Genomic DNA, 24,937 nt, shown 5'->3' on the forward strand with positions numbered 1-24,937 from the left:
AAGTATGAAACCACAAAATAATTTCTGGCCATGAGAATGAGCTTACAGTGGATAAAAGAAAAATTGATTTATCATCTTTTAAATGCTATGAAAAAAACATTCCCAGGGTTGAAGACATAGATGCATAGTTTTAGTTCTGAAAATTCTTTTTAAAAATCACAAATGTCTAGATTTTGCCACCCTTTCTCAAATTAGGAGCACTATGATGCAAAAATAGTCCCACTGAAATGAAAAGTTACATGTAAAGTTTGAGCAATTTGAGCAAGGGTATCAGAACAGGCTTAAAAGGATTTGTAACAGAAGTGATGTTACAACTTTCAGCCCTAACCCTACTATTCATTGCTCATGAGAGGACTCCTGATCCCACATGGAGCTCCAACAAAGTAACTGGGGCTCTACTTAGGAACGGTGGTTTGCCCATGCACAAACATTGCAATTTCAGGGCCTTAGATAGCAGACAAAATTAGGAAGTAGATGGTGTACACAACTGTGAAGAAATAAATTTCAAAAGGACTTTAGCAAATTCGGATACTGGATGTACTGGAAAGTACAAAGAAATGTATTACATATAATAACATGAACTATAATATATATAATATAGTAGGACATATAATATAGTAGGGACTTTAAAAAAATCTCAGACTATGTAGGTGATGTTGATAATAATTAAAAATACTAACATAATGCAAGATGATAGAGCAGGGTGCTAAACTTCTAACAGGTAATATCTATAAAGAACATTATTCAATTTGCCTGCATAACGTTTAACTGTAGTAACTATATTATTAACATAAGTTCCATCTCTTGAAAAGATAAATAAGAAATAATTCAAATATTCTTTACTAGTTCCCTGAGTGTTCTGTATATTGGTATATTTAATAATGGTACTTGTATGAAATGTCCAGATGAACATGCCTTTTGTTCTTGTTCTTTTGTTTGTTCCATATTTTGAAATGCAAGGATGTGCGCTTCCTTCAGGGCCTTATGCCTTTGCTGATGCTCTTCTTCCAATTCCTCGAGTTCCTGAGTAAGTCTTTGTCGCTCCTGACTAAACTGGGTCTGTAGCTGTTGCAAGGAGGTCTCAGACTGGGAAAGCTGCAGCTCCAGATTCTGTTTTAGCAATGAGATCTAATCCACAGAACAGCAAACATCAGTAAATCATAAATATAAATATCAAATCAGGGAAAAATGCTATAAAAAGAAGTAAATATTTTATATGAACTTTAGATATGAGATTTTTACAACATACTGAACAACATCACGTTTCTTAATCTGAAATTCAGGTAACGTATCTACTGATTATAGCCAAGTATTGTGGAACTATCCAAAACATAAAACACAAGAGCAAAACAGTAACTTATAACTAGTGAATTTGAATTATATAGTTTACTTCAGAAGTACACGAATTAGAGTCAAAAGGTTTTGTGAGGGCTCTCCCTTCAAGATACACTCTTAAAACACCACCAGTTATTAGGTATTTGATGTTTCATAAATGAATTACATGTTACCAGAATGTTTTCCCAGATCTTCATTAAAGAAAAAATTAAAGTGACACTATCAAGATCTGAGGTCCAACATTGATATATTAAAATTAATCAATTCTGTGGGGAAGGTCATCTAGGTTATCTAAAGAAAATCCTGACTGGCAAAAGAAATGGATTAGAAGACCTGGAAATGTAAATCTTTTCCATCTCTAATTTCTATGGTCCTAACTTACTAGCAATTTTCTGTTTTTAAAAATATAGCACTCTACAATAACTAATTTAAAATACCTCACTACTTTTGTTAGGCCTATAAAATCAGAATGCTTTGTAGTTCTTCTGCTGTCTCTTAACTAACACCACAGCGATTAAACTAACAAATATATATATTTTCCTGGAAACTTGTTGACATTATCAATGATGTTAGTGGACAAACAGACATATTTTAGTATAATATGATTTCCTGTAATCCATGAAGGAGCTCTGTGATTCTTTATCTCAACTGTAACTTTATACCCCAATCTTAATGTCCAATGGCATAACCATCATCCTTCCAAACAAAGAAGACTGGACTGATCGGATTCTCTTTAGAGCCAAACAACACAACTCCCTAACTGGACAGAAGGATTGCTGACAAGGCACCTTTAGCACATGCCAGTTTGGAGAACTAGAATAAACTGAAAGTTTGTTACAAAAATTAATTTTGCTCCATTGATCACACAGGAGGAAAAAAAGTAATTGCCAAATGGCAAAGGATTTAAATCAGTATAGGGAAAAAAATTATTTCCAAGCCTCTAAGCCTTTACATAAAACTGATGAAAATACTGATAGTGTCATTTAACTGTGCACATGCCAAGATTAATTATTAAATAAATTATAAAGTCATAGCAATATAGCAATATAGTCTGTGCCTATCTGCAATGAATTAAAGCTCACAGTATAAAATAAAATTAAGAAGTTGCATGCAAAGGATAACTATTAGAGATATGTAACGTTTATATTATTCCTGAAATCATTCTTTCAGAAGTACAAAGCTAAAGCAGATTTGTACTACATTTAGAAGCTACATTTAAAGTAAAATTAACACTGAAGTAAAGCAAGCAAATTAAGTTTTAGTGAAATGACTATGACTGGTTGCCTTTAAAACTCACTGAGTATATACATACATACAAAATACACACTATCCTGTAACATCCTGTATCCTGCTTTGATTGTAACATTTGACTTCAAATGCTTTTTAAAGGAGCTTTGGCTATAGCTGAAAAATTATACTATGGTTTGTAATTTAAACTATGCATGAAAAACTCTTACTGTGTATATTAGCATTAATATCTTCTGTTACTTTACTTCCTGCGTGAAGTAAATGAATTAGTAGAATTTCTTAATGTTAGAGCATATAATTAGCATGAAAAATATAATGTTTTAAACAGTATACATCAGCAAAGCAATGCAAAATGAATCATTTTAATTTACTTTACCATAATTTTCAGAAGCAAAATATTATATGTGAAATGCAAAGTAATAGGTAACATATAATAACTTGTTCCATTCTGAGTCCTAAGCATGTATTCAGCTTTTTTTTTTAAATTTTCTTTTCACTAGATCTTGCTTGCCATCTTTTAATTTAGAACCAGATTTAAAAAAAAAGAAATCTAAATTAAGACACCTGAATTACCAGATTTTCAAAGTTCTGAGAAACCTAACAGTTCCTATTGGCCTAAATATAAAAATTACACTCAAAAACCTTTGTTAAAAGAATTAAGATTGAAGGAATTAAAAAGTTAGGGAATACCTGAATTATGGTTGCCTTTACAACCTTAATTCAGCCACCCATGAATGTGCATTATGGTACAATCTTTAAAATAAATGATCACATTATTTTTTCCACAGACCCCCATCTCATTCTGTGAATAGGATGGACACGATCACTGAATGAACCGCTACTCGATATTTTCTTTCACCCTCATTGTTCAATGTGGAACCTCATGCCTTAGTGACTACACACTATTCAAACCCTGCTCTGATTAAAAAAAAAAAAAATCCTATTCGGTTTTTCTATGGCAGACATCACTACAGTATCTCAATACTTCACAATTAGGAATTTATTTTCCCAACAGCCCTGGGACGTACGGTAATATTATTATCCCCATTTTATAATGAAGAACTGAAGCACAGAGAGATTAAGGTTAAAAGTGTCCACTAATTTTGGGTGCCCAATTTGAGATGCCTAGGACCAGATTTTTTAGAACATTTAGCATTATATGTAAGGCCCAGAAAAAAACTCTAGATTTGAAAAAATAAAAAAAATAAAATAAAAAAAATCATGGCAACTTCAGGGGTAAAGCAGTGATTTTCATGGTTTATGCACAGAATGCAGTCTATGAAACATCACTGTTGCATTCCTCTGCATAAAACCAGACTCCAAGTCCCCACAAGAACTGCTGAAATTTTAAGAACAGCAGGAAACCAGCATACATAGATGCCCACTTCCACTTCCTTACTGTTGGAAAATTACAGCAGTTCAGGGGACACTCAGTGGCCAGTTTTGCATGCCAATGCCATTTGGAACACATGCTTTTGCCTCTCTGCTGAGGCTGCAGCTACTTGTGCCTCTCAGAAAACTGGATGCTGAGTCCCTCCAGAACTGCAGCAGTTTTTCCAACAGTGGAAAGGCAGAAGCAAGCATCCATGTACTCTGGTTTTGCGCTCTGTGCAGTTTGTAGACATCCCCCCCAAACTGCTGTCTCCCTTGCAGTGGTGCCAGAACTAGGGGGCCATATCCCACACACACACTTTTAAAAGTGGGCGGGCCATGCCTGCCTACTTTTAAAACATGGGCATAGTAGCCTTGGGCAGAGACAAAGCACCTGCACCAACGGCTGTGCTTTACAGTGGGAGAGCTGATAAGATGATAAGCTCCCTTGCCGCAAAGCGCAGCCCCTACTAGTGGTGCCAGCCTCTCCCTGGTGGGGGGCTGAGGTGGGCTTTACACCCCCCTTTCTACAGGTCCCCACCCCTTCTCATCGAATTCCCCCCCGGCTCCAACCCTGGCCAGGCAGGAAGCCAGGTCAGGTAAGAGCCACCAAGGGAGCCTGGGCTGCTGTGGGGAGCTCCGAACCCTCCACTTGCCCTGGGCGGTGCACCTCAGGGGTCAGGGACACAGGCCAGGAGCTGCTCTCAGGCACCCCACCTCTCCAAGGGCAGATGGAGGGTCCAAGTCTCCCCACAGCAGCTCAGGCTCCCTGAGCTGCTCTTTCCACACCCAGCTTCTGGCCTGGCTACAGTTTCAGCGCAAGTGTCCCCACACTTCTACACAGGTTCTGGCACTCCTAACCCCCAGCCTCTCACACCAAGATCCCTCCTCCACCTATCCCACACCCCAGTCCCTTGTTCCACTTCCAGCCCCTCAAACCCTTTCCTACCCACAGTCCCTCGACTTTGCCCCTCCCATCCAGCTGCTGCCCTCCTCCTGTCTCATCTTCCCAGCTCTCTCTCCCCCACCTCCCTTATCTGCCCCGAGGTCTCCCTTCTGTCCAGGCAGGTAGGTCAGCTGGGGCTCAGCTGGTCCCTGGGAGAGTGGGCACATGAGCATGAGTCAGGCCTGTATGGGTGAAGTGGACAGGACCAGGGAGCAGCAGCAGCTTTTTACTGGGCTCCTTGGAAACTATCTCCCAGCAATGCTTCCACCCTCCTCCTCTGGGCTTATTAATATGCAACAAGGGATGGTGCCTAGGGGGCAAGCACAAACAATGGGGAAGCGGTCCTGGGGGACACTGCATGTCTACTGGCTACCTCACTGTTGGAGCAGTAGTTGGCGGGGGGGGGGGGGGGGGGATGATAAAACAAAATGCACTGAGCAAAAGAATGGCACATGCAGATGCCCACTTCAATGTCCATGTTTTTGGAAACATTGCAGGGTTGGGCTAATTTCAAAATTTATACACACTGTGTGAAATCACAGTTTCTTGGAAGTGTGACCTTACTGGTGCTCCATTCTAGGTGCACTAGTGCCCCCACGCCTTTGACCGAAGATTTCTCACAACAGTGTCCATTCAGCCCGCCCATGTATGTTAGTCACTTTCATGCCCTGTGCCATTGTTACATAGCACTGTGTGGGCAAACCACCCTCAGTTCCTTTTCTACTGTGAAGCTCCAGACCAGAAAATTCTGAAGCAGAGGGGAAGGAAGGCGGGTAGTGGAGAACTGTAGGGACATACATCTCGAAGAACCAGTTACAGCACAAAGTGAGTAACCATTTCTTCTTTAAATAGTGTCCCTACAGGTGCTCCACTCTAGGTGACTACCAAACAGTTCCCTCTAAGGCAGAGGGAGCCTCAGAATCATGTCCAGTTCAAAGGAAAGTACAAACAAGCCAAAGGTAGTATCAGAAGTAAAGTCATGAGTTATAGTTTAGTGTTTGGTGACTGTATGCATGGAAGCCCATGTAGCAGCTTTACAGATTTCAATAATGGACACGTTCTTGAGGAAGGCCATAAAAATGGCACTAGATCTTGCAGAATGAGTGCGTATATTCAAAGGTGGTTGAATATTGTGAGACTCATAACAAGAGTTAATGCAGCCTGATATCCACTTGGAAAGTCTCTGGTCAGAGATTGCTGAACCTTCTGACTTATCTGCTAGCGAGAAGAATAACTTGTGTCTTTGACCTATCCAGATAGAAGGCTAGGGCTCTCCTGATGTCAAGAGCGTGCAGCAGTGCCTCCTGGCAAGCTAGATGCAGTTTAGGGTGGAAGATAATCTCCAAGACACATTTGTGGGAGCTGACGTTCCGGAGGGATGTAGAAAGTCCGTATATAGCAGCCATTGTTGTTGCAAGGAGTGGCTACTCAGGACCTTGACCAAGGCTTCAAAACTGATGTTTTGAGGATGAGGATTGGGAGGCTGACAACTTCCACTTTTGCATCCTCGGTCTCTTATATTTCAGCTCAGAATACCACTGTGATGGAAGGAACTGGGTGGTTGGGATCTCTGAAGTGGTTGTTAACTGAATTTCTTTTTCTGTCCCGGTGTGCAGATTCCTAGAGAATGTAGTGTGGCTTTAGAATCCTTTAAGGTGTGGAGTGATGTGTCTGTCTTGTTAGCGAAGAGTTTGGGTTCTTTGAATGGGAGGTCCTCAACCATTGTCTGTATATCCTTCGGCAACCCGGAGAGGTGTAACCAGGACGTCTGTCTCATCATTACCGCCACGGAGACTTTGTGGGCCGCTGTGACTGCAGCATCCAGTGCAGTCTGTAGCACTGTTCTCGCTAACAACTGGCCCTCTTGGATGATGGCTTGAAATTGCTCCTTTTGTGCTTCTGGCAAGTGGTTAATAAAAGTGTTGAGTTTGCCGTATTTCATATAGTCGTATTTAGCCATTAGGGCTTAGTAGTTTGACACCCTGAATTGTAAAGTCACCGATGTGTATGCCTTCCTCCCAAACAGGTTGAGCTTCTTTCAGTCTCTGTCATAGGGGGTCGATTTGGTGTGATGTTGATTTCCTCGTGCATTAACAGCATCCACTATGGTAGAGTTGGGCTGAGGGTGTCTGAAAAGAAAGTCTGCCTCCTTGAGGGGCAAGTAATACTTTTTGCTGTCCTGTATGCATGTTAGTGCAATAGAGGCTAGTGACCCATGGGTGACCATACCCAGAAGACTGGGGATCGGAGTGTGGGTGTAACTAAGGAAGTCCCAGTGTAACAGTGGGTTACAATGTGAGAGCAGAGAGAAATAGTCATTCTGGTCACTGTCTGACTCCCCGCTGGAGTAGAGTGGCACTGATGGCGTCACTGTAGGCAACCGCCCAGTGGTGTTAATGATTCTGGGGACCGAGACATGCTCGATACCGGAGCTCCAGTACCAAGAGTGGGGACTCCAGTTCCTCCATGGGCATATATAGCTTCCTAGAGATACAGAACTCCTGGGTAGAATCCTGCACAGATACAAAATTTGTATCCAAATCTGATCTACAAAAATGATCCTTGGATATAAAGTGGGTATCTGCAGATTTGCAGGGATTGAGATATAAAATTTGGATCTGGATCCATCCGTGATCTGCAAAAATGGTCCACGGATATCTGCATTTGCGGATATGGGTATCTGTAGATATAAAGCAGATATCCATGGATTTGCAGAGTTCTACTCCTCTGGTACTGTTGTTGCAATTGGTACTGTTAGGGATTGCTGGTGCTAACTTGTTAGTACCGATGTATTTTTATGGGAGGCGCATTCTGACGAGGGCTGCTTTGAAGCACTTGGTACCGAACATATTTTTGTTGGTAACTGATTTTGTAGAGACGGTACATCTCTATTCTTGTCTTTGCCAGGTGGTGCTGTCGCTTCAGAGCCTGTGCCCCCAGGTCTTTAGGCATTATGATGGAGCTCATACCCAGGGGTCCCTGTGTTTTCTGGGTACTGTGTCTTGACTCTGTCGGTGCCGCTGGTGCCAAAATGACTGAATGTGCTGGGGACCTCCTCCGGCTGGTATAGAGTTTGGTTTGGGGGTTTGCCGCCCTTTTTCTAGAGATTTTGCAGGGGGAGTCAGCCGACTTTCTCTGTGATTCTCCCTTTCTGGAGGTTTATGGGTCCAGAGACAATCTTTGTCTTGGAGAGGACTCAGGATCGGGGTCAGATGCTGGTTTAAGGGCACCCCCCCATGAGGAGGATTTTCAGCTTTAGCTCCCAGTTCTTTTGGGGTCTAGTTTTCAGTGGTTGGCATAAGGTGCACTTCAGCAGAATGTATGTCTCTCCAAGGCACCAGACGCAACGAGAGTATCCAACTGTCATGGGAATTACCTCCCTGCAGGAGAGGCACCTTTTGAAGGCAGGGGAACCGGGCAAGCTGCTACAGGGGAGATTCCACAACCAAAGATGTAAAAACAGGTTGAAAGAAAACCTTTTTTCCCTTTAGAATTGAAAAATGGAAGACCCAGAGGTACTACAAAAAGAATGGAAACATTAAGAATATAAGCTAAACACTATTAAATATAAAAAGAGGTACATAAGTAAACTGGCCTGCTACTCGCTCCATCTTAGGCCAAGGGCGATTGAGAAGGAAATGATGCTGGGCCTGCCTGCGCAACACTAAATAGCCTCGTGGCAGACCAGGAGAGAGGGAGGGCACATGTGCATGCCAAACAGACACTGTTACCTAAATTCACTGCTTAGAGGCACAGGAGTACAGATACACCTACAGTCGAGCACTCGAAGAAGGAGATACCATTCCTGCAGACCTGTACTGCTACTACTGACATGACTTTCTAATAGGCGTTCGTGGGAGATGACAGGCAAAAGGGAACACTTGGTATTTAAAGTAGTCCTGGCTGACAGTGAAATGTAGAAATCACTTGTAGGATGGGTGGATAGCAATATGGCATGTTGAAGGTTGAGGGCTGAGAATCAATCCTCTTGCTCAAGTGATGGAATTATCACTGCAAGTGTCACCATTTTGAACTTCTGTGCCTTCACACAGGTGTTGAACAATCTCAAATCTAGGGTGGGTCTCCAACCTCCACTCTTTTTTGGTACCAGGAAGTTCCTTGAATAAAATCCCTTCCCTTTGTGCTGCATGAGAACTGGTTCTATAGCTCCCAAATGTACAGAAGTGTTTATTTCTTGAAGAAGCAAGTTCTCATGAGAGGGGTATCCGGAAAGTGATAGGGAAGTGAAGTGAAGTGGATGATGTATTCTGTGGAGATGGTTTCCAAAACCCACTTCTCCATAGTGATCGATTCACAGGCATGCCTGAAGTGGTGAAGGCGATTGCCGAAGGGAAGAAGGCTGGTGAATTGATGCAGCTGAAGGGGGATAAGGATGGCAATTCAAGCCTCTATCAACCCATCAAAATTGCTGCTCGGAGGTGGATGGGTGCAAGGCAGGAGGCTGAGAAGTGAAGAGTTTACTTCTCTGAAATCTCTGCCTCTTTTGATGTGGCTCCTAGGATCTCTGGGAGGTAAGAAATTGGATGGGGCAGGATCTCTTGGGCATCTGGGCTTGCTACGCTTTGTCTTGCACGTGGGTGTCTAAATATTAAGAGATTGCAAGGTAGCTCTAGAGTCCTTCAGTGTTTGCAGACACTCCTCCATGCTATCTGTGAACAACTTAGATCCATCAAAAGGAAGGTCCTCTAATGTATTTTGGACCTCTATTGGAAATCTGGAGAGTTGGAGCCAAGAAGCTCTTCCCATCACTACCGCTGTAGGACTGAACGGGAGGCAGTATCAGCGGCGTCAAGGGAGGCTTGTAGGCTATCCTGGCAAGTAGTTGATCCTCTGCAATAATTGTCTTGATCTGTTTCCTGTGCTGTGTTGACAGGTGGTCCAGGAAAGAGTTCAGCTTGGTATAATTCACATGATTGTACTTTGTATTTTGCCATTTACACCTGATAATTGGCAATTCTAAACTGTAAGGAGGCCAAGGAGGTCTAGAGGCTTGTGATCTTTGTCATGAGGCATGGTTTTAGCATTGTGCTGCCTTCCATGTTCATTCACTGTCAACTATCAAGGAGTTAGGTAAGGGATGGGAAAATAAAATTTCTGAGTCCTTTGCCAGGACGTAATAATGATTACCCACTGTTTTGCATGTAGGTGGAATAGAAGCTGGGGTGCACCAGATGATCTTGGCTTGAATCTAAAAGCACCTCATTAACAGACAAGGCTATGCAGGCCAATGAGGGTGACTGGAGGACATCAAGCAGTTTACGATGAGGCTCTGTCACCTCCTCGAGAGGGATCTGCAGGGAGTCTGACTTTTTTTTTTTTTTTTTTTTTAAACCAGATCCTGGAAGTGTTTAAAATTATCCACTGGGGTGGTGAAGAAGATATGACTGCTTCATCCGGAGATGATGAGGAGATATTGGCTGGAGGAAAAATCTCTTCATCGGCTCTAGCCTCCTGTTCCTTGAAGGATTCCTCTTGAGGATCTGGTCTCCTGGAGGGAGTAGATCATGCAGGTTGCCCCTCTCTGTGGTGGGAGGTATTCAACATTCTAGAATATTGCTGGCAATGAGCCACCCAAGGGTTCCAATATGGCCAGGAAGGAGGAGCATAAGAGAAGGCATCCAAGGGTGCTCATACCAATGAGGCATTGGTGGCATTCATGGGCCACAAACAGTTGCAGTTTCAGCAGAGGCTTCTGGAAAGGGGCCTCTGTAGGAGCGAGGGGGGAATCCTGAACTGACACTTGAGACACTAAGGCAAGGTCTTCATCAGAAGCCTCTTCCTCAAGCTCTCTCAGGAATGGTGGAGTGCCCAGAGAGAATTGAGGTGAAACCATTGGCCCTGGGCAAAGTTCAGGTAATCTCAGTACCGACAGCACATCAGAGTCGAGTAGTGGAGAATCAGGTGTTTCAGATACAGCCAGATCCTGGAGAAATCAAAACTTTTGCGGAACTGCAAGTGTTATTGGTACTGAGCCTGTAGTCTGCACCAAGGTGATCGTGGCCAAGGATGCTGATAGTACCATAGGTTTCATGTGCTCAGAAGGAAGCAAGGTCAGAGTCTGAGTGGGCTTTTGTGGTACCGAGGAAGCAGAGGAACAGCTCTTCTTGCCACTTTGGTCTGATAAATATACCAATAGTCTCTCTGGGTCTGTGGCTTCGCTGTCTTATGGCATAGCCATGCCCTGGGTAACTCAGGATACCTGACTGAAGAGCTGATGATACCGTTGACCTTAGCTTTTTAGAGGTTGATTCTCTACCTGGTGAGCCAGGGGTACATTCCTTTGAGGGCTTATGGAGGAGTTCTGCGTCTTCCTCTTAAATGCCCTAGAGGTGTGAGGCTCCAATGCTGTAGAGACAGCCGACTTGCTTGGAGACTGGCGTACAGGGGGGAGGGGTGTCCTTGGCCTGGATCAGAAGCCGTGCACAGAAATATCACCATCATGAGGAGATAAAGCTTTATCTCTCTGTTTTTTCTGGCTCTTGATTTCAGTGCCAGACAAAAGTTGCACTTCTGGACAATGTGTGATTCTCTGAGGCAACAGATGCAGTGGGAGTGCCTGTCGCTGACCAGGATCACATCCCGGCACAAAAGACCACGTCTGAAGGAGAACTAGGTATAACCTCCCAGTACAGTAAAACTACTAACTAGTACTTATCCAAATACAATATAAGAGAAAATATTTTTTAAAGAAACGAAAAGAAAAGAAGTTATATTAGTACTATTTATTAACCATGAAACTAACACTAACACTATGACTAACTATTAATAATAAGAAAAAATAAAGTTGAGGAAATCTCAGTGGGACAACTGCCAGAACTCCATCTTAGGCTGAGGCAGTTGAGAAGGAACTGAGCGTGGTTCACCCACGCAATACTATACAACAACAGGAAAGGGCACAAGACTGACTAAAATGATGTGAGGGCCGAATGGACACTGACAAAGAAATCTCCGATCTAAGGCACAGGGGGCACTAGCACATCTAGTGTGGAGCACCCATAGGGACACTGGTCGAAGAAGTTTGGTTTAAGTGACATTTCAAGCATCACATAAGAACTCTGTGGCAGAAGCAGGGGAAGAAAATTCTCCAAGGCAGCATTCAGCTGCTTTAACTATGAGACCATTCTTTCTCTTCCTGCACTTCTATGCCTCATTCACTACTCATCATCTAACTTCTGCAACAAATGAAACAGGGGCCCTAATGACAACCGCTTCATTCACTATACAACTCTGATTCATCTCCAGAGCATGATCCAGCCTGTGCTCTGAATGAGGTAGGGTTCTGTGGAAGTAGCATATGATCATGTAATTAAAGACTGTGTCATAATGTATTTCCACAAGGTTGCCAAATTAAATTAGACATTTCCTTACTTTTGAGTGCTTGTCTTTTAACTCTTCTAATATAGGTTTTTAGATGCTATTTCCTAGAATTTGGAAAAAAGCAAACTGGAAAAAACAAATTCCATCATGTGGAACCATACTGACCCCTACATATGTCATCAGTAGAATTAAAATCCTTAGGTCCACAGCACAGATATCTACGACTTCAGCTGCAGAGTAACTGGTAGCAGTATTAAGCTGCTATCATCTATTTTGACAAAGCATAGAGGGTAATGAGTCACATATTTTGTGCATGGGTTTCATAGATATTTGCTGACAGTAGAGAAATGCTGAGATTTGAGAATTCTGGGTTAAATTTGAGGTTCTAGAGGAGAATGTGCTTCAGTGACTATAAACCCTTCTGCCACTGTCCCCTCTCTGCTCCTAACCTCCCTCTGCCACAGCTCTTGTCCCCTTCCCCCTCTGTTTCTATCCACCCAAACCCCAGCTAACTGCCCCATCTCCCCTCCCACTACAATCCACCCCACCCTGGCTCCTCTTGCCTCCCCCTCTGCTCCTATCTTCCCCAACACTGGCTACTGTCCCCTCTCCCTTGCTCCTATCCACCACCTGAGTTCCTGTCCCTCCCCCAACTGTTTCTATTCACTCTACCACTCCCTCCGGCTCCTGCCACCCCCATCATATATCCACACCATCCCTGCACTCCTGCCTCTATCCTACACCTGCAGTATCTATTTCTCCCAACCCTGGCTCCTACTCCACACTCATATCCATCCCACTCCAGTTTCTGCCTCTCTACCCTTCCCCCATCCTGCTCCTATTCACCCCCATCCCTATCTCGGCTCTTGTCCGCCTCTCCACTTTGCACCTATCCATTCCACACCCACCCGTAGCCCCTTCTCCCCTCTACATCTATTCATGCTACACCCATTCCTCATTTCCTCCTCCACCTCTGCACCTATCCAATCCAGTACTCTCTGCCCCAAGTAACCTTCTAGCTTTCTGCTCTTATCCACCATCCCTGGTTCTAACTCCTCCTTCTCTTCTGCTTCCCCACCACCATCATACACCACCTGGCTCCTGTCCCCTTCCCACTGGCTCCTATCCACACCTCCCCTAACAACTCCTAACCTACCTTCTCTCTGCACCTCCACTTTTTGAACTCCTGACCCCCTCTCCCTCTCCCTTCAACTCTCTGAATTCCAGTCATATTGTTTCCTCCTTCTCCTCCTTTGGCCAGTAGCAGGAGCACTGACAGCACAGGAGAGAAAGTCTCCTTATTCTTAGATATGGTGCCCAGTGTCACTGCAGTCTCCTGCTGCTGGGAGGGCCTATTACAGGAAAGTCATGTTTAGTCCATGTAGCCTTGGGATGGAGCACATCAGTGCATACAGAAGCTTCAGCAAATTTAGCTGCCCAACTGTAACAAGTCTCTACTGAGTGTGTGTGAATGGAGATTTTCAGAATCATTCCTATTGGCCATATTTGGTCAGATATTTATGAGGATGGAAAAAAGCCTATCCCTGACAAAAGGGTGACCCCCCAGCTAAATTTCAAGTCCCTGCTCAAAAGCATGGAAGCACTACAGCTTCTTAATGAAATGGGTGCAGCATTTTTTTTACCATGGACAAAACAATGCATGTTCCCCTAATCTCATTCTAGGAAACGGCTGAGGCTTGCTGAAACTTTCAAAAAAAATAATTAACCTGAGGCAGACACCTGGTATAAAAAATGTCAGTTTAATCTGTTAGTTTGACAAAATGATAAACAGCTGAAAATAAGGTCTTGTATTATAGAAAGCATTAAGCAACCTTAATTATAGGCTTAGCTACCAGCTCTGCTTATAATACTCTACTCATCTTTAGGTTCTAATCTAGGCCATCCAGGCACTACTGAAGTCTGCAAACTCTTTCCCTGAGCAACTTCCTATCTTGTACTACATTGGTGATGTTATAAACTGTGATGCCAACCTATGGAGTTCAGTTGAGTCTTCACTTTCTGCAAAAAACATGGTTCTGTAAAGCTTTTAAAAGTATTTACCTCTGATGAAATATAATAGTATTGCAAAACGTATAGATTTAACTATAAGTTTTATTATTAAACGACTGCTGTAGGCTCAGTCACTATCAAAACCTGTTCATATATGTATCGACATTCTGGATGTAAATTATCATAGTTTACAAAACCACCCTCTGGTGACAGCAATTGTTCCACTACTGTGAATACGCCTGATAATTCTGAAATATCCAATCTTTTCTTTTTTCTACATAACAAATAATTCATATGTGAGAAACTAATAAAAATATAGGTTTTCTACACAGTATATGTGAAGTTTTCTTATTTTATTGAAATTGCCTTAAATATCAAAAGAAATAATAGCATATTTCACTAAATGGATTTTAAGCATACATATATACATTTAAAATGTTTTTAATAATTCACCATATATTTATATATGTTAAGAGCTCATTTATGAAAGTATGAGTCTCTCTTTGCACATCTTTACTGTAACAGAATCATCTAGCTTCCCTTTTTGTTTCTCCCTATACTGAGGATGCAAGACAAGACACAGATAATTTCTTGAACAAAGAGTTATACAGCTCAGTACTTTGAACTTGCAATCTTGTCAATTACGTTTTTCAACAGGTTAAAAATTGACAGATATTATAAACAATAGAAGAAAATTTAGTAATCAAACTGCAATTAAGATTTGTATTACAAACTGCAAACTATAATATAGCATCATTAATTTCATGCTATGTAGAAAGCTTTACGATGTGCAAATATATTGCCTGCAAGATTGCTTTAACATCATAAAAAATGCTGCATATATTATCACTATGTAGCATTTTGATGTTAGATGATATGTGCACTTACACAGATGAATGGATGCAGCACAGAAGCTTCAATTAATCAGATGCATACATGTCCTCTCCTCTAATATCATCATGTATTTTACTTCACAGTTTAAAGCAACATTGTAAGATATGCAAGTTTAGAAGCGCAAGCATGCCCTTGTGTACAAGTTGTAAGTGCAGCTCACTTACATTGCTGATAGATTTATGCAAAGCTTCACCGAGACAGTGCCGCTATGAAGAAAAGATCACAGGAATAAAGGGAAACATTCAGAAATCAACTAAGTAAAAGAAAAAGGGATAAAGAAGGGAGAGTAAAACATAGAACATTAATTATAATTTGACCAGGGAAAAATAACTTGAAAACTGTTTGGAAAAAAAATTAGACAGACAAAGAATTTTGCAATGACTTACTGCATAAACCACTGAACACAGAACACAAGGTAGCATATTCATGAGGTGAAAAACTGTGTAATTTCCTATCTCATATTTAAAATATCCAGAATATCAGTATCCCTTTCAGTGTAATAGAATATTCCTATATTACGTAACTGAACAATTTTTGCATTTACCAAATTGATGAATTTATCTGCTCTTCAGCATTAGCTAATGTACTTTGGAAAAGGCTATCAAGTACATACTTTGTTTTCGCATTTATCATCAGTCAGAAATACACTTTGAACATTGCAGTCAATGTCCAACTGTAGTTTTGAAAAGTTCCAGAGGGGTAGCAGTGTTAGTCTGTATACAGCAAAAACAACGAGAGACCTGTAGCACTTTAAAGACTAACAAATTTAATTTCTACAGGCATAAGCTTTAGTGGGCTGCAACCCACTTCGTCAGATGGAAGAAACAGAAATCAGAAAGGGGGTCTATATATACATCCAAGGGTAAGGAACAACAATGGGGAGGGTAGGTGTTAGCAAAGTCCATTCAGTTAGAGTAGATGAGTCCTATTCACAACCATTGATTAGAAGGTGAGAATGTGTGAACAGTGACAATTACTTCTTGTAATGAGATAACCATTCCAAGTCTCTATTCAGACCCAGTTTAGTTGTGTCAAGTTTGCATATGAGTTCCAACTCTGCAGTTTCTTGCTGAAATCTGTTTTTGAAGTTTTTTGTGGAAGTATGGCAACTTTAAAGTCAGCTACAGAGTGTCCTGGGAGATTGAAGTGGTCTCCGACTGATTTATGGATGTTACCATTTTTTATGTCTGATTTGTGTCCATTTATTCTTTTGCACAGTGACAGTCTGATTTGGCCAATGTACATGGCAGAGGGGCGTTGCTGGCACATGATGGCATATATTACATTAGTAGATGTGCAGGTGAATGAGCTCTGTTGTGGTTAGGACCTGTGATGGTGTGTAGGAAGCCGCTGTGGCCTCCCACGGAGCCAGAGCATGAGGAAGGACACGAGCGCTCTGATTGGCCCAACTCACACCCTGCCCCAAAGTCTGCCCGGCAACAAGGGACCCGAGCTGTGATAGGGCCACCTGGCCAGGCCAATTGGCAGCCACGGGGCGGAGCCCCAACAGGAAGGGGAAGTACAAAAGCCTGGCCCCTGAGCTCAGGAGGGCCCAGATTGCTGCCAGAGGCAGACGTGCTGCCCCGCCAGCAGAGGCCTAGGCCAGAGCCTAGCCACCGCCGACGAACCCCAGCCCCACCTGGGCCCGGGGATTGGATAGGGCCCTCGAGAAGCTGGACTAGGCAACCCGGCCAGGACGACTGGGCCGAGTTACCCCGACCCTGAGCCCGGGGCCGTGCGCTGGAACCGCCAGACTGGGCCGAGACCCCAGAGCCGCCCGAGTGGCGGGCACCCCCGGAGGCCGGGCCAGATTTGGAGGAACTGCCGGCCGCCGAGCCCCTCCTTGCAGCGGGGCTGGACTTGGAGGAGCTGCCCGAGGCTGAGCCGCTCCCCACATACAACGACCTCGAGGAGCTGCCCCCTGAAGAGGAGCTTCCCGCCTTACCCCCGGTCGACGAGGAAGGGCTGACGGCACTACCCCTGGTGGACCACCTTCGCGGCACGGAGGAGGCAGGTACTAGGGTCAGTGGGGAGGAAGTAGCCCAGGGACAGCCATAGCCTGTGGCTGAAGCCACATTCCAGTCGGTGTGTTGCGGCGGGAGCCCCGCCGACACAGTGGCAGCCGCTTCTGCCACTGCTAGGGCCCTGGGCTGGGACGCAGTGGAGACGGGTGGGCCTGCGTCACCCTCCCCTTCCCTTTGTCCCTAGCCGCCCCAGGAGAATTGCTCTCCTGACTCCGCCTGAGCGATCCGCCTCTGCCCACCCTGCCTAGGGGTTGGAGCAATAGACTCCTGTTCGCTCGCCCTGCCTGAGCGATCCGCCTCTGCTCACCCTGCCTAGGGGTTGGAGCAATAGACTCCTGTTCGCTCGCCCTGCCTGAGGGCCTGAGCGATCCGCCTCTGCTCACCCTGCCTAGGGGTTGGAGCAATAGACTCCTGTTCGCTCGCCCTGCCTGAGGGCCTGAGCGATCCGCCTCTGCTCACCCCTGCCTAGGGGTTGGAGCAACTGACTCTTTGCTCGCTCGCCCCGACCGAGGGCCTGAGCCACTAACTGCTGCTCACCCTGCCTAAGGGTGGACTATTAGGATTACTCACTCACCAAGCGCGAGCTATCCCCTGTTTGTAGGAAGCCGCTGTGGCCTCCCACGGAGCCAACACGCTTACATGGTGTCACTAGAGTTGATATGCGGGCAGAGCTGGCAACAGGGTTTGTTGCAGGGATAGGTCCCTGGGTTAGTGTCCTTGTTGTATGGTTGCTGCTGAGTATTTGCTTCAGGTTGGGGGCTGTCTGTAAGCAAGGATAGGCCTGCCTCTCACGGCTTGAGCGAGTGAGGGATCATCTGCTAGGATAGGTTGTAGATCCTTAATGATGTGTTTGAGAGATTTTAGCTGGGGGCTGTAGGTGATGGCCAGTGGTGTTCTGTTGTTTTCTGTGTTGGGTCTGTCCTGTAGTAGGTGACTTCTGGCTCTGTCAATTTGTTTCTTCACCTCTCCAGGTGGGTACTGTAGTTTTAAAAATGTTTTATGGAGATCCTGTAGGTGTTTTTCTCTGTCTGAGGGATTGGAGCAAATCCAGTTGTATCTTAGGGCTTGGCTGTAGACAATGGATTGTGTAATGTGTCCAGGGTGGAAGCTGGAGGCATGAAGATATGTATTGTGGTCAGTTGGTTTTCGGTACAGGGTGGTATTAATGTGACCATCCTTTATTTGTATAGTAGTGTCCAGGAAGTGGATTTCATGTGTGGACTGGTCCAGGCTGAGGTGGGGTGGAAATTATTGAAATCCCGGTGGAATTCTTCAAGAGACTCTTTCCCGGGGGTTCAGATGATAAAAATGTCATCAATGTAGCGTAGGTAAAGGAGAGGTGCTTGGGGACAAGTTTTGAGGAAGTGGTGTTCTAGGTCAGCCATAAAAATGTTGGCATACCGTGGCGCCATGTGGGTGCCCATAGCTGTGCCACTGACTTGAAGGTATAAATTGCCTCCAAATCTGAAGTAGTTGTGGGTCAGGACAAAGTCACAAAGTTCAGTTATCAGTCGGAGAGCACTTCAATCTCCCAGGACACTCTGTAGCTGACTTGAAAGTTGCCATACTTCTACAAAAAAACTTCAAAACAGATTTCAGTGAGAAACTGCAGAGCCGGAACTCGTATGCAAACTTGACACAATTAAACTGGGTTTGAATAGAGACTTGGAATGGTTATCTCATTACAAGAAGTAATTGTCACTGTTCACACATTCTCACCTTCTAATCAATGGTTGTGAATAGGGCTCATCTACTCTAACTGAATGGACTTTGCAAACACCTACCCTCCCCATTATTGCTCCTTACCCTTGGATATATATATAGACCTCCTATCTAATTTCTATTTCTTCCATCTGACAAAGTGGGTTGCAGCCCACGAAAGCTTATGCCTGCAGAAATTAAATTTGTTAGTCTTTAAAGTGCTACAGGACTCTCGTTTTTGCTGTAGTTTTGAAACATCAAAAAGACCAACATAGTAGGCATTTTTAAGTTAGTAGCCTTATAATATCAATAGGAAATTTCAGTATCTTATCTGTTTTAATACTGAGAATACATTTAATCTGTAATAAAATCATACTTCTATTAAAGCACAGTGAAATTTAAGAATTCTTACAAAAGAGATTGGCTTTCATGTAACAGTCCAGGGCAAAATTACTTACTGTGCTATCACTTTATGACATATCTTAGCGCCAACTGCTAATGAAAAGCTGTATATAACGGTGTGTAGATGCATTATATCAATATTACTTGATCAAATATATCAGGCAATATTTGTGCACAATATGATCATCAAAAATGAATGAAGGGTATCTTCATAACTGGAAACATAGTGTCTGATTCAGATACCAATCCAGAATGATAGATTATCCCCTTTGTCACTTACATCATTCAAACAGATGGATTTCTCAACAAGACAACAGATTTTTTGGATCACCTTGACTGTCTGGATGTCTTCATTATAGAAATTTTGAACAATACTTTGACAGAACATTAAATAGGAAAAATATCTTTTCACAGATTGTAGCTACAAAAAGAAAAAAGTGAAGACCCTCAATTGTTTTATTCAAATTGCAGGAAACAAATTTTCAGGTAATAGCGAGAGGCAGCATGGTTCAGTGAATAGGAGACCAGACTGAGGCTTAGGAGATCTAGGTTCTATCTTTAGTTCTGCCAATGACCTGTTGTACAATTGTGGGCAAATCACTTCAGCTTTCTGGGCCTCTTCCTCTACCTTTTGTCTGTTTTGTCTGGTCTATTTAAACTGTTAACTCCTAGGGGCAAGAGCTAGTCTTATTATGTGTCTGTACAGTGCCTAGTACAGTCAGGCCCTAATTTTGATAGAGGCTTCTAAGTATTACTGTAATATGAATAAGAAATAACATATTTCTGATACTCAGTTTCACCAGCTGAAAGTGATAAATTAGCGATGTTCTAAGAAATAGGAAAGAAATTCCAGGTAAAATTTCTTATTTGACCTACAATCATGCTGGGATCTGTCCTATGACTAAAAGCTTGAGGAACAGCATATAAGTACCTAGACAGACAAACAGAAAATAACCCTGTTTTTAACAATGTTGAATATAGCTATGCAATAAGTCTAACAGTCTTAATAGACATGGTCGTGGAGATTTCTGGTCCACTGATTTTTAGTACATCTGGGAATACTGGGAAAATCCCAAAAGACTGGAAGAGTGCTAATGTAATGCTAGTATTCAGAAGCAGGTAATTATACATCTGTTAGCCTGATATCAATCCTGGGTAAAATAATTGAAGCCCATATCAGCTTTTCCATTAATAAAGAAATTAAAGGATGGGAATATAATTAATGCCTGCCAATATGGTTTTATGAAAAATAGGTCTTGGCAAACTTGCCAAGACAAGTATAACTACACAGATGTAACAGATTTTTATAAGGCATCTGACTTAGTGGTAATCTTTTAATTAGAAGGTCATGGGGTACTATGCAGTATCAATAAAGCTCACAAATGGATTTAATCACAGCGTAACTGACAGATCTAAAAATTAGTTGTTAATGAGGAAATCATTATCGATTAGGGAGGGTTCATGTGGGATTCTGCAGGGATTGGCTCTCAGCACATCATTATTCAGCATTTTTAGCAATGACCCATAAATAAATATAAACTCACTGCTGAGAAAATTAGAGGGTGAGACAAATATTGGCAGAGTGGTGAATGACAATAACAGAGCAGTCATATAGAGTGATATGGATTGTTTGGTAAGATGGGCCCATACAAACAAAATGTGTTTTAATACTGCCAAATGCAAGATCCTACTGTGACAATTTGGGGAATCTATCTGCACAAATTATGAATGTTGCATGAGATTATGGATTATCTATATGAATCTTTATCAACCAGAAACTCCATTTGGAATGAGCAGTCCTGTGGCCTTCTCTGTTCCTTTTACCTCCATGTTGGACTGAAATTCCAAGGAGTAGTGATACAGGGCTGACAATAGAGGATTATTAACTTAGGATAGTCCTCTAATCATATACAAACATCTTAGACGATAGGCTGGTTCCCACTCAGGAGAACTGGTTTGTTGGGAGAAGTGGTCTGGAAACAGTCACCTAACAGAGGGGACTGGATCATTATAAGACAACATGAGCTATTCTACTTGGGGTCTTGAACCATTTTCATCAGCTCAACTTGTCTGCTGCAGAAGCTCGATGAAGCATGAGGGAACCTGCCTACCAGAACACACAGGGTCTTCCAAGGATTCCCAAAGGAAGGGTGAGTAAGAATAAAGTGCATTGGATTCACAATGTTTGCAATTTTCAAAATGATCTGTACTCTCTTGTGCTTTCTCTCAAGTAAAGGGGAAAGGTGTTTTATACTCCTGTTCAAAGGATGTCTCCATGCCTGTTTGCCACTGAAGAGTTAACTTGTGAACCTAGAGAACCCACAAGGTGGAGTTCTGAGAAGGGATGTGCATAAGTTATGGGGAATCTGAGAGGTGAGGCAGTTGTACCATGAGATCTTAAATCTAGAGACTTCAAGCCAGGGGCAGTGTCTGGACTCCATTCAAACTCTGTAGGCTTAAGGCACATGGAGATTCAGGGTTTGGATCGCCTCACAACAGTCTGGTGAGTGTCCAAGAGAGCGGAGGCCCAACCATATCTGTGACACATATCTAGGAACAAGGAATGTAGATTGTACCTACAAAATGGGGAACTATCCTGGAAAGTAGTGACTCTGAAAAGGATTTAGGAGTTATAGTGAACAAGCAACTGACAATGAGCTCTCAGTGTGACTCTGATAAAAAGAGCTAACGTGATCCTTGGATGTATAAACAGGGAAGTAATGAGTAGGAGTATGGAGGTGATTTTGCCCTTTTTATACAGCTTTGATGAGACCAATACTGAAACACTGCATTCAGTTTTGTCATCCACATTTTAAAAGGATGTTGAAAAGTTGGAGAGGGTGCAGACAAAAGCAACAAAAAGCCTTGAGGGCTGGAAATAATGCCTTACAGTGAGAGGCTGAAGGAGCTCAAAAAGAATATTGATAAGTGACTCAATTACGGTGTATAAGTACCTACATTGGAAGAAAGAACCAGGTACTAAATGGCTCTTTAACCTATCAGGAAACAGGATAAAAAGAACCAACCATTGGAAGTTAAAGCTAGAGAAACAACTTAGAAATAAAGTACAAATTTTTAACAATGAGAATGATTAAGTATTGGACCAAGCGATCCAGGGAAGCAAGGGATTCTACATCTCCTATGCCTTCAAATCAAGACTGGATACCTATATGGATTATGAACTTTAGTTAACCACAAGTTATTGGGCTCAATACAGGGGTAACTGGGTGAGTATATGTCTTATGTTATACAAAATGCCAGATTAAATTATCTAATGGTCCTTTCTAGCCTTAAAATCTACGAATATTTATGCTACAATCTCTCCTTTGTGGAAGTTGAAAAGTGACAAATTAAGGCAATATAACATAACATGCATCCTATACTGGAAAGAGAAAACAAAACAAAAACATCACACTAATGTTGTTCACGATATTTATTAGAGCTATTCAAAATATTTTTGATAAAACATTTTTCCATCAAAAAATTCCATTTAGTTGAAACCAAAATGTTTCAAAGAAACACCAGTTTCAGCATCAATTATGTTCGGAAAAGTTCTTGGGTCTAGGATGGACTCTATCATATGAGTGAGTGAGAGCCATGCTATCTCTCTCTAGCCTGGTGGTTTTGGCACTGCTCTGGTAATCGAGAGACCCCAGTTCAAGTCCCTACTCTGAATCAGGCAGCTTTGAACCCCTCAGGTTATAGAGATAAATAGCATTTGAGGACTATTTTTGAAGATGAAGGTATTGCAGTATTTTCTAAAGATGGTTGGACTCAGGAGTCACCTGGTTTCCTTTTACGTTCATTCCACAACTGTATCCCATTGACTGAGAATACTTTGTCCCCAGCTTTTGTGTGCTTTGTGGTCTGCATTGTCCCAAAGCATAATGGTCTTGACAGTACAGAAGTTGAAAGTTGTTTTTAATGTAGCAGGGGTTTGCTACATTAACTGCTTTAAAGATTAGGATCAAGGTCTTAAACTGGCATCTGAAACTGAATGGGAGCCAACTGAAGGACTGAAGCATGGGCTAGATGTGTTCATGGTGGCCTAAACCATGGATGAGTTGGGCAGCTGCATTTTGTACAGTGGAGTCTGTGCCTTGTCTTCACATTCAGCTTCAGATATAATGAATTACAGTAATCTGGCCTGCAGGTGACAAATGCATAGATCAAACAGTGTGGCCAAGTCTTTGACTAGGAGGAAGGGACAAAATATCCTCATCAGAAACGAGAGGCAAAAGAAGGCAATTTTAGACACTGAATCTACCAACTAATCCAGTCTTATGAAGGAATCAAACAGGCTCCCACTGCCTTGCACAACAAATGGAGGTTATAGGTCTTCAAGAATGGGGGTGGGAGGCATGAGGGAGAGGGGAAAGAATAGCATCTTGTCTAGTTCTTCAGAGCATTTTCCTTTTCCGATCAGCATCACTTCAATCTACTTGGGCTCAGCCTCAGCTAGTTGCTGTTCATCCAAGAGCTGATTTCTTGTAGGCATTCTGACATCTAAATAGTGGCAGTGGTTCCATCAGTAGTGAAAGAGATATATAGTTGATTGTTGTTGACATATTACCAGCAGTTGAGCCCATAGAGTCTCATTGTCTCTCCCAGTGGTTTCATGTAGCTGTTGAACAGAAAAGGGGAGTCTCTGAGGGATAATATGAGATTTCTGTGGGACCCTTCAGGTGCAGGCCTTTGGATATTACTAATCATTACCCATTACTATTCTGAGCGTTGCTAGAGAGGAATGACTGGAGCCACTGTAGTGCTGTGTCATCTACTCATGCTATGTCATGTAGGCAGGTTAACAGTATCTTATGGTCTAGTGAGTGAAAAGCTGCATAGTGGTTCAGCAGTACGAGCATAGAGAGGTTTTGTCTTTGGTCCATAGTCATAAGAAGATCAATCTTTTAGTGCCACTAGGGCTGTCTCTGTATTGTCTCCTGGTCTGAACTCTGACTATGATGCATCCAGGATGTTGGCTAATGTTGCATGTTGTTGAAAATTGGTGGTTACTATTGTCTCATGATTGGGAAGTTGGTTAGATTAACTAGGGATGTCAGAGATGTAAACAAGGTCTGGGAGGGAGGGGGGAAATGCCAATATGAGGCAATAAGTAGGATCTGGATGATCTTTTATGAATATACTAGAAAAAGCTTAAGATGACATATGAAACTAGTTAATTAAATTTGATGTCTACACTATGAAGTCATTGACTGATGTTCCCTCTAACTTGATATCTGATACTACACTTGGTTGTACATTGTCTGAGATGAGCAAAGACATTAAGGGAGGGAATTCTTTATTGATAAAAAGCCTGGAAAATACTATACAGTAGATTCTGCTTATTAGTGACCCCTTTGTTGCCAGCCCAAAGTTGCTAGTATCAGGATTGCTATTAAGCAGAACCTACTGTATTTAAATTTCTAACACCAAGGAAGAATTGACTCTATATCTGGCCAATTTTTGTCTAGCTAAGGTTCTCATTCAGGAGAAATGCTCTCATACTTTATAGACAATTCTCTGCCAACTTTAATTATTTCAAAATTTTCAAATTCAGGGCCACGTTAATAATATAGAACACCACATAGTTAAGGATTAATTTGAACAAGCAGGGCTTCTGGAGGCAAGGTCAATGCATGCTTGCAGCTTCTGCTAATCAGAATGG

At 42.6% G+C, this 24,937-nt stretch overlaps 1 protein-coding gene across 9 annotated transcripts in view; it reads right to left on the reverse strand.

The window, feature by feature from the left end:
• Positions 1–24,937, reverse strand: part of FAM184A (family with sequence similarity 184 member A) — a 172,029-nt gene that overhangs the window by 36,294 nt on the left and 110,798 nt on the right. For 6 of the 9 annotated variants that reach the window (XR_010919436.1, XR_010919438.1, XR_010919437.1 and 3 more), the window contains exons 10-11: positions 15,307–15,348; positions 916–1,128 (exon numbers count right to left, since the gene is read on the reverse strand). Coding sequence is in view for 6 of the 9 variants with exons in the window: in XM_067546661.1 (XP_067402762.1) it covers positions 916–1,128; positions 15,307–15,348 (255 nt within the window). In the remaining 3 variants the exon portion in view is untranslated. The remainder of the gene's footprint in view (positions 1–915; positions 1,129–15,306; positions 15,349–24,937) is intronic. The other 3 variants (XM_067546663.1, XM_067546662.1, XM_067546659.1) reach the window with 1 other exon arrangement.

Source organism: Emydura macquarii, unplaced genomic scaffold (genome assembly GCF_026122565.2).
Source record: "Emydura macquarii macquarii isolate MOO-44397 ecotype Brisbane River unplaced genomic scaffold, CSIRO-AGI_Emac_v2 contig_1146, whole genome shotgun sequence".
NCBI classification, from domain to species: domain Eukaryota; kingdom Metazoa; phylum Chordata; order Testudines; family Chelidae; genus Emydura; species Emydura macquarii.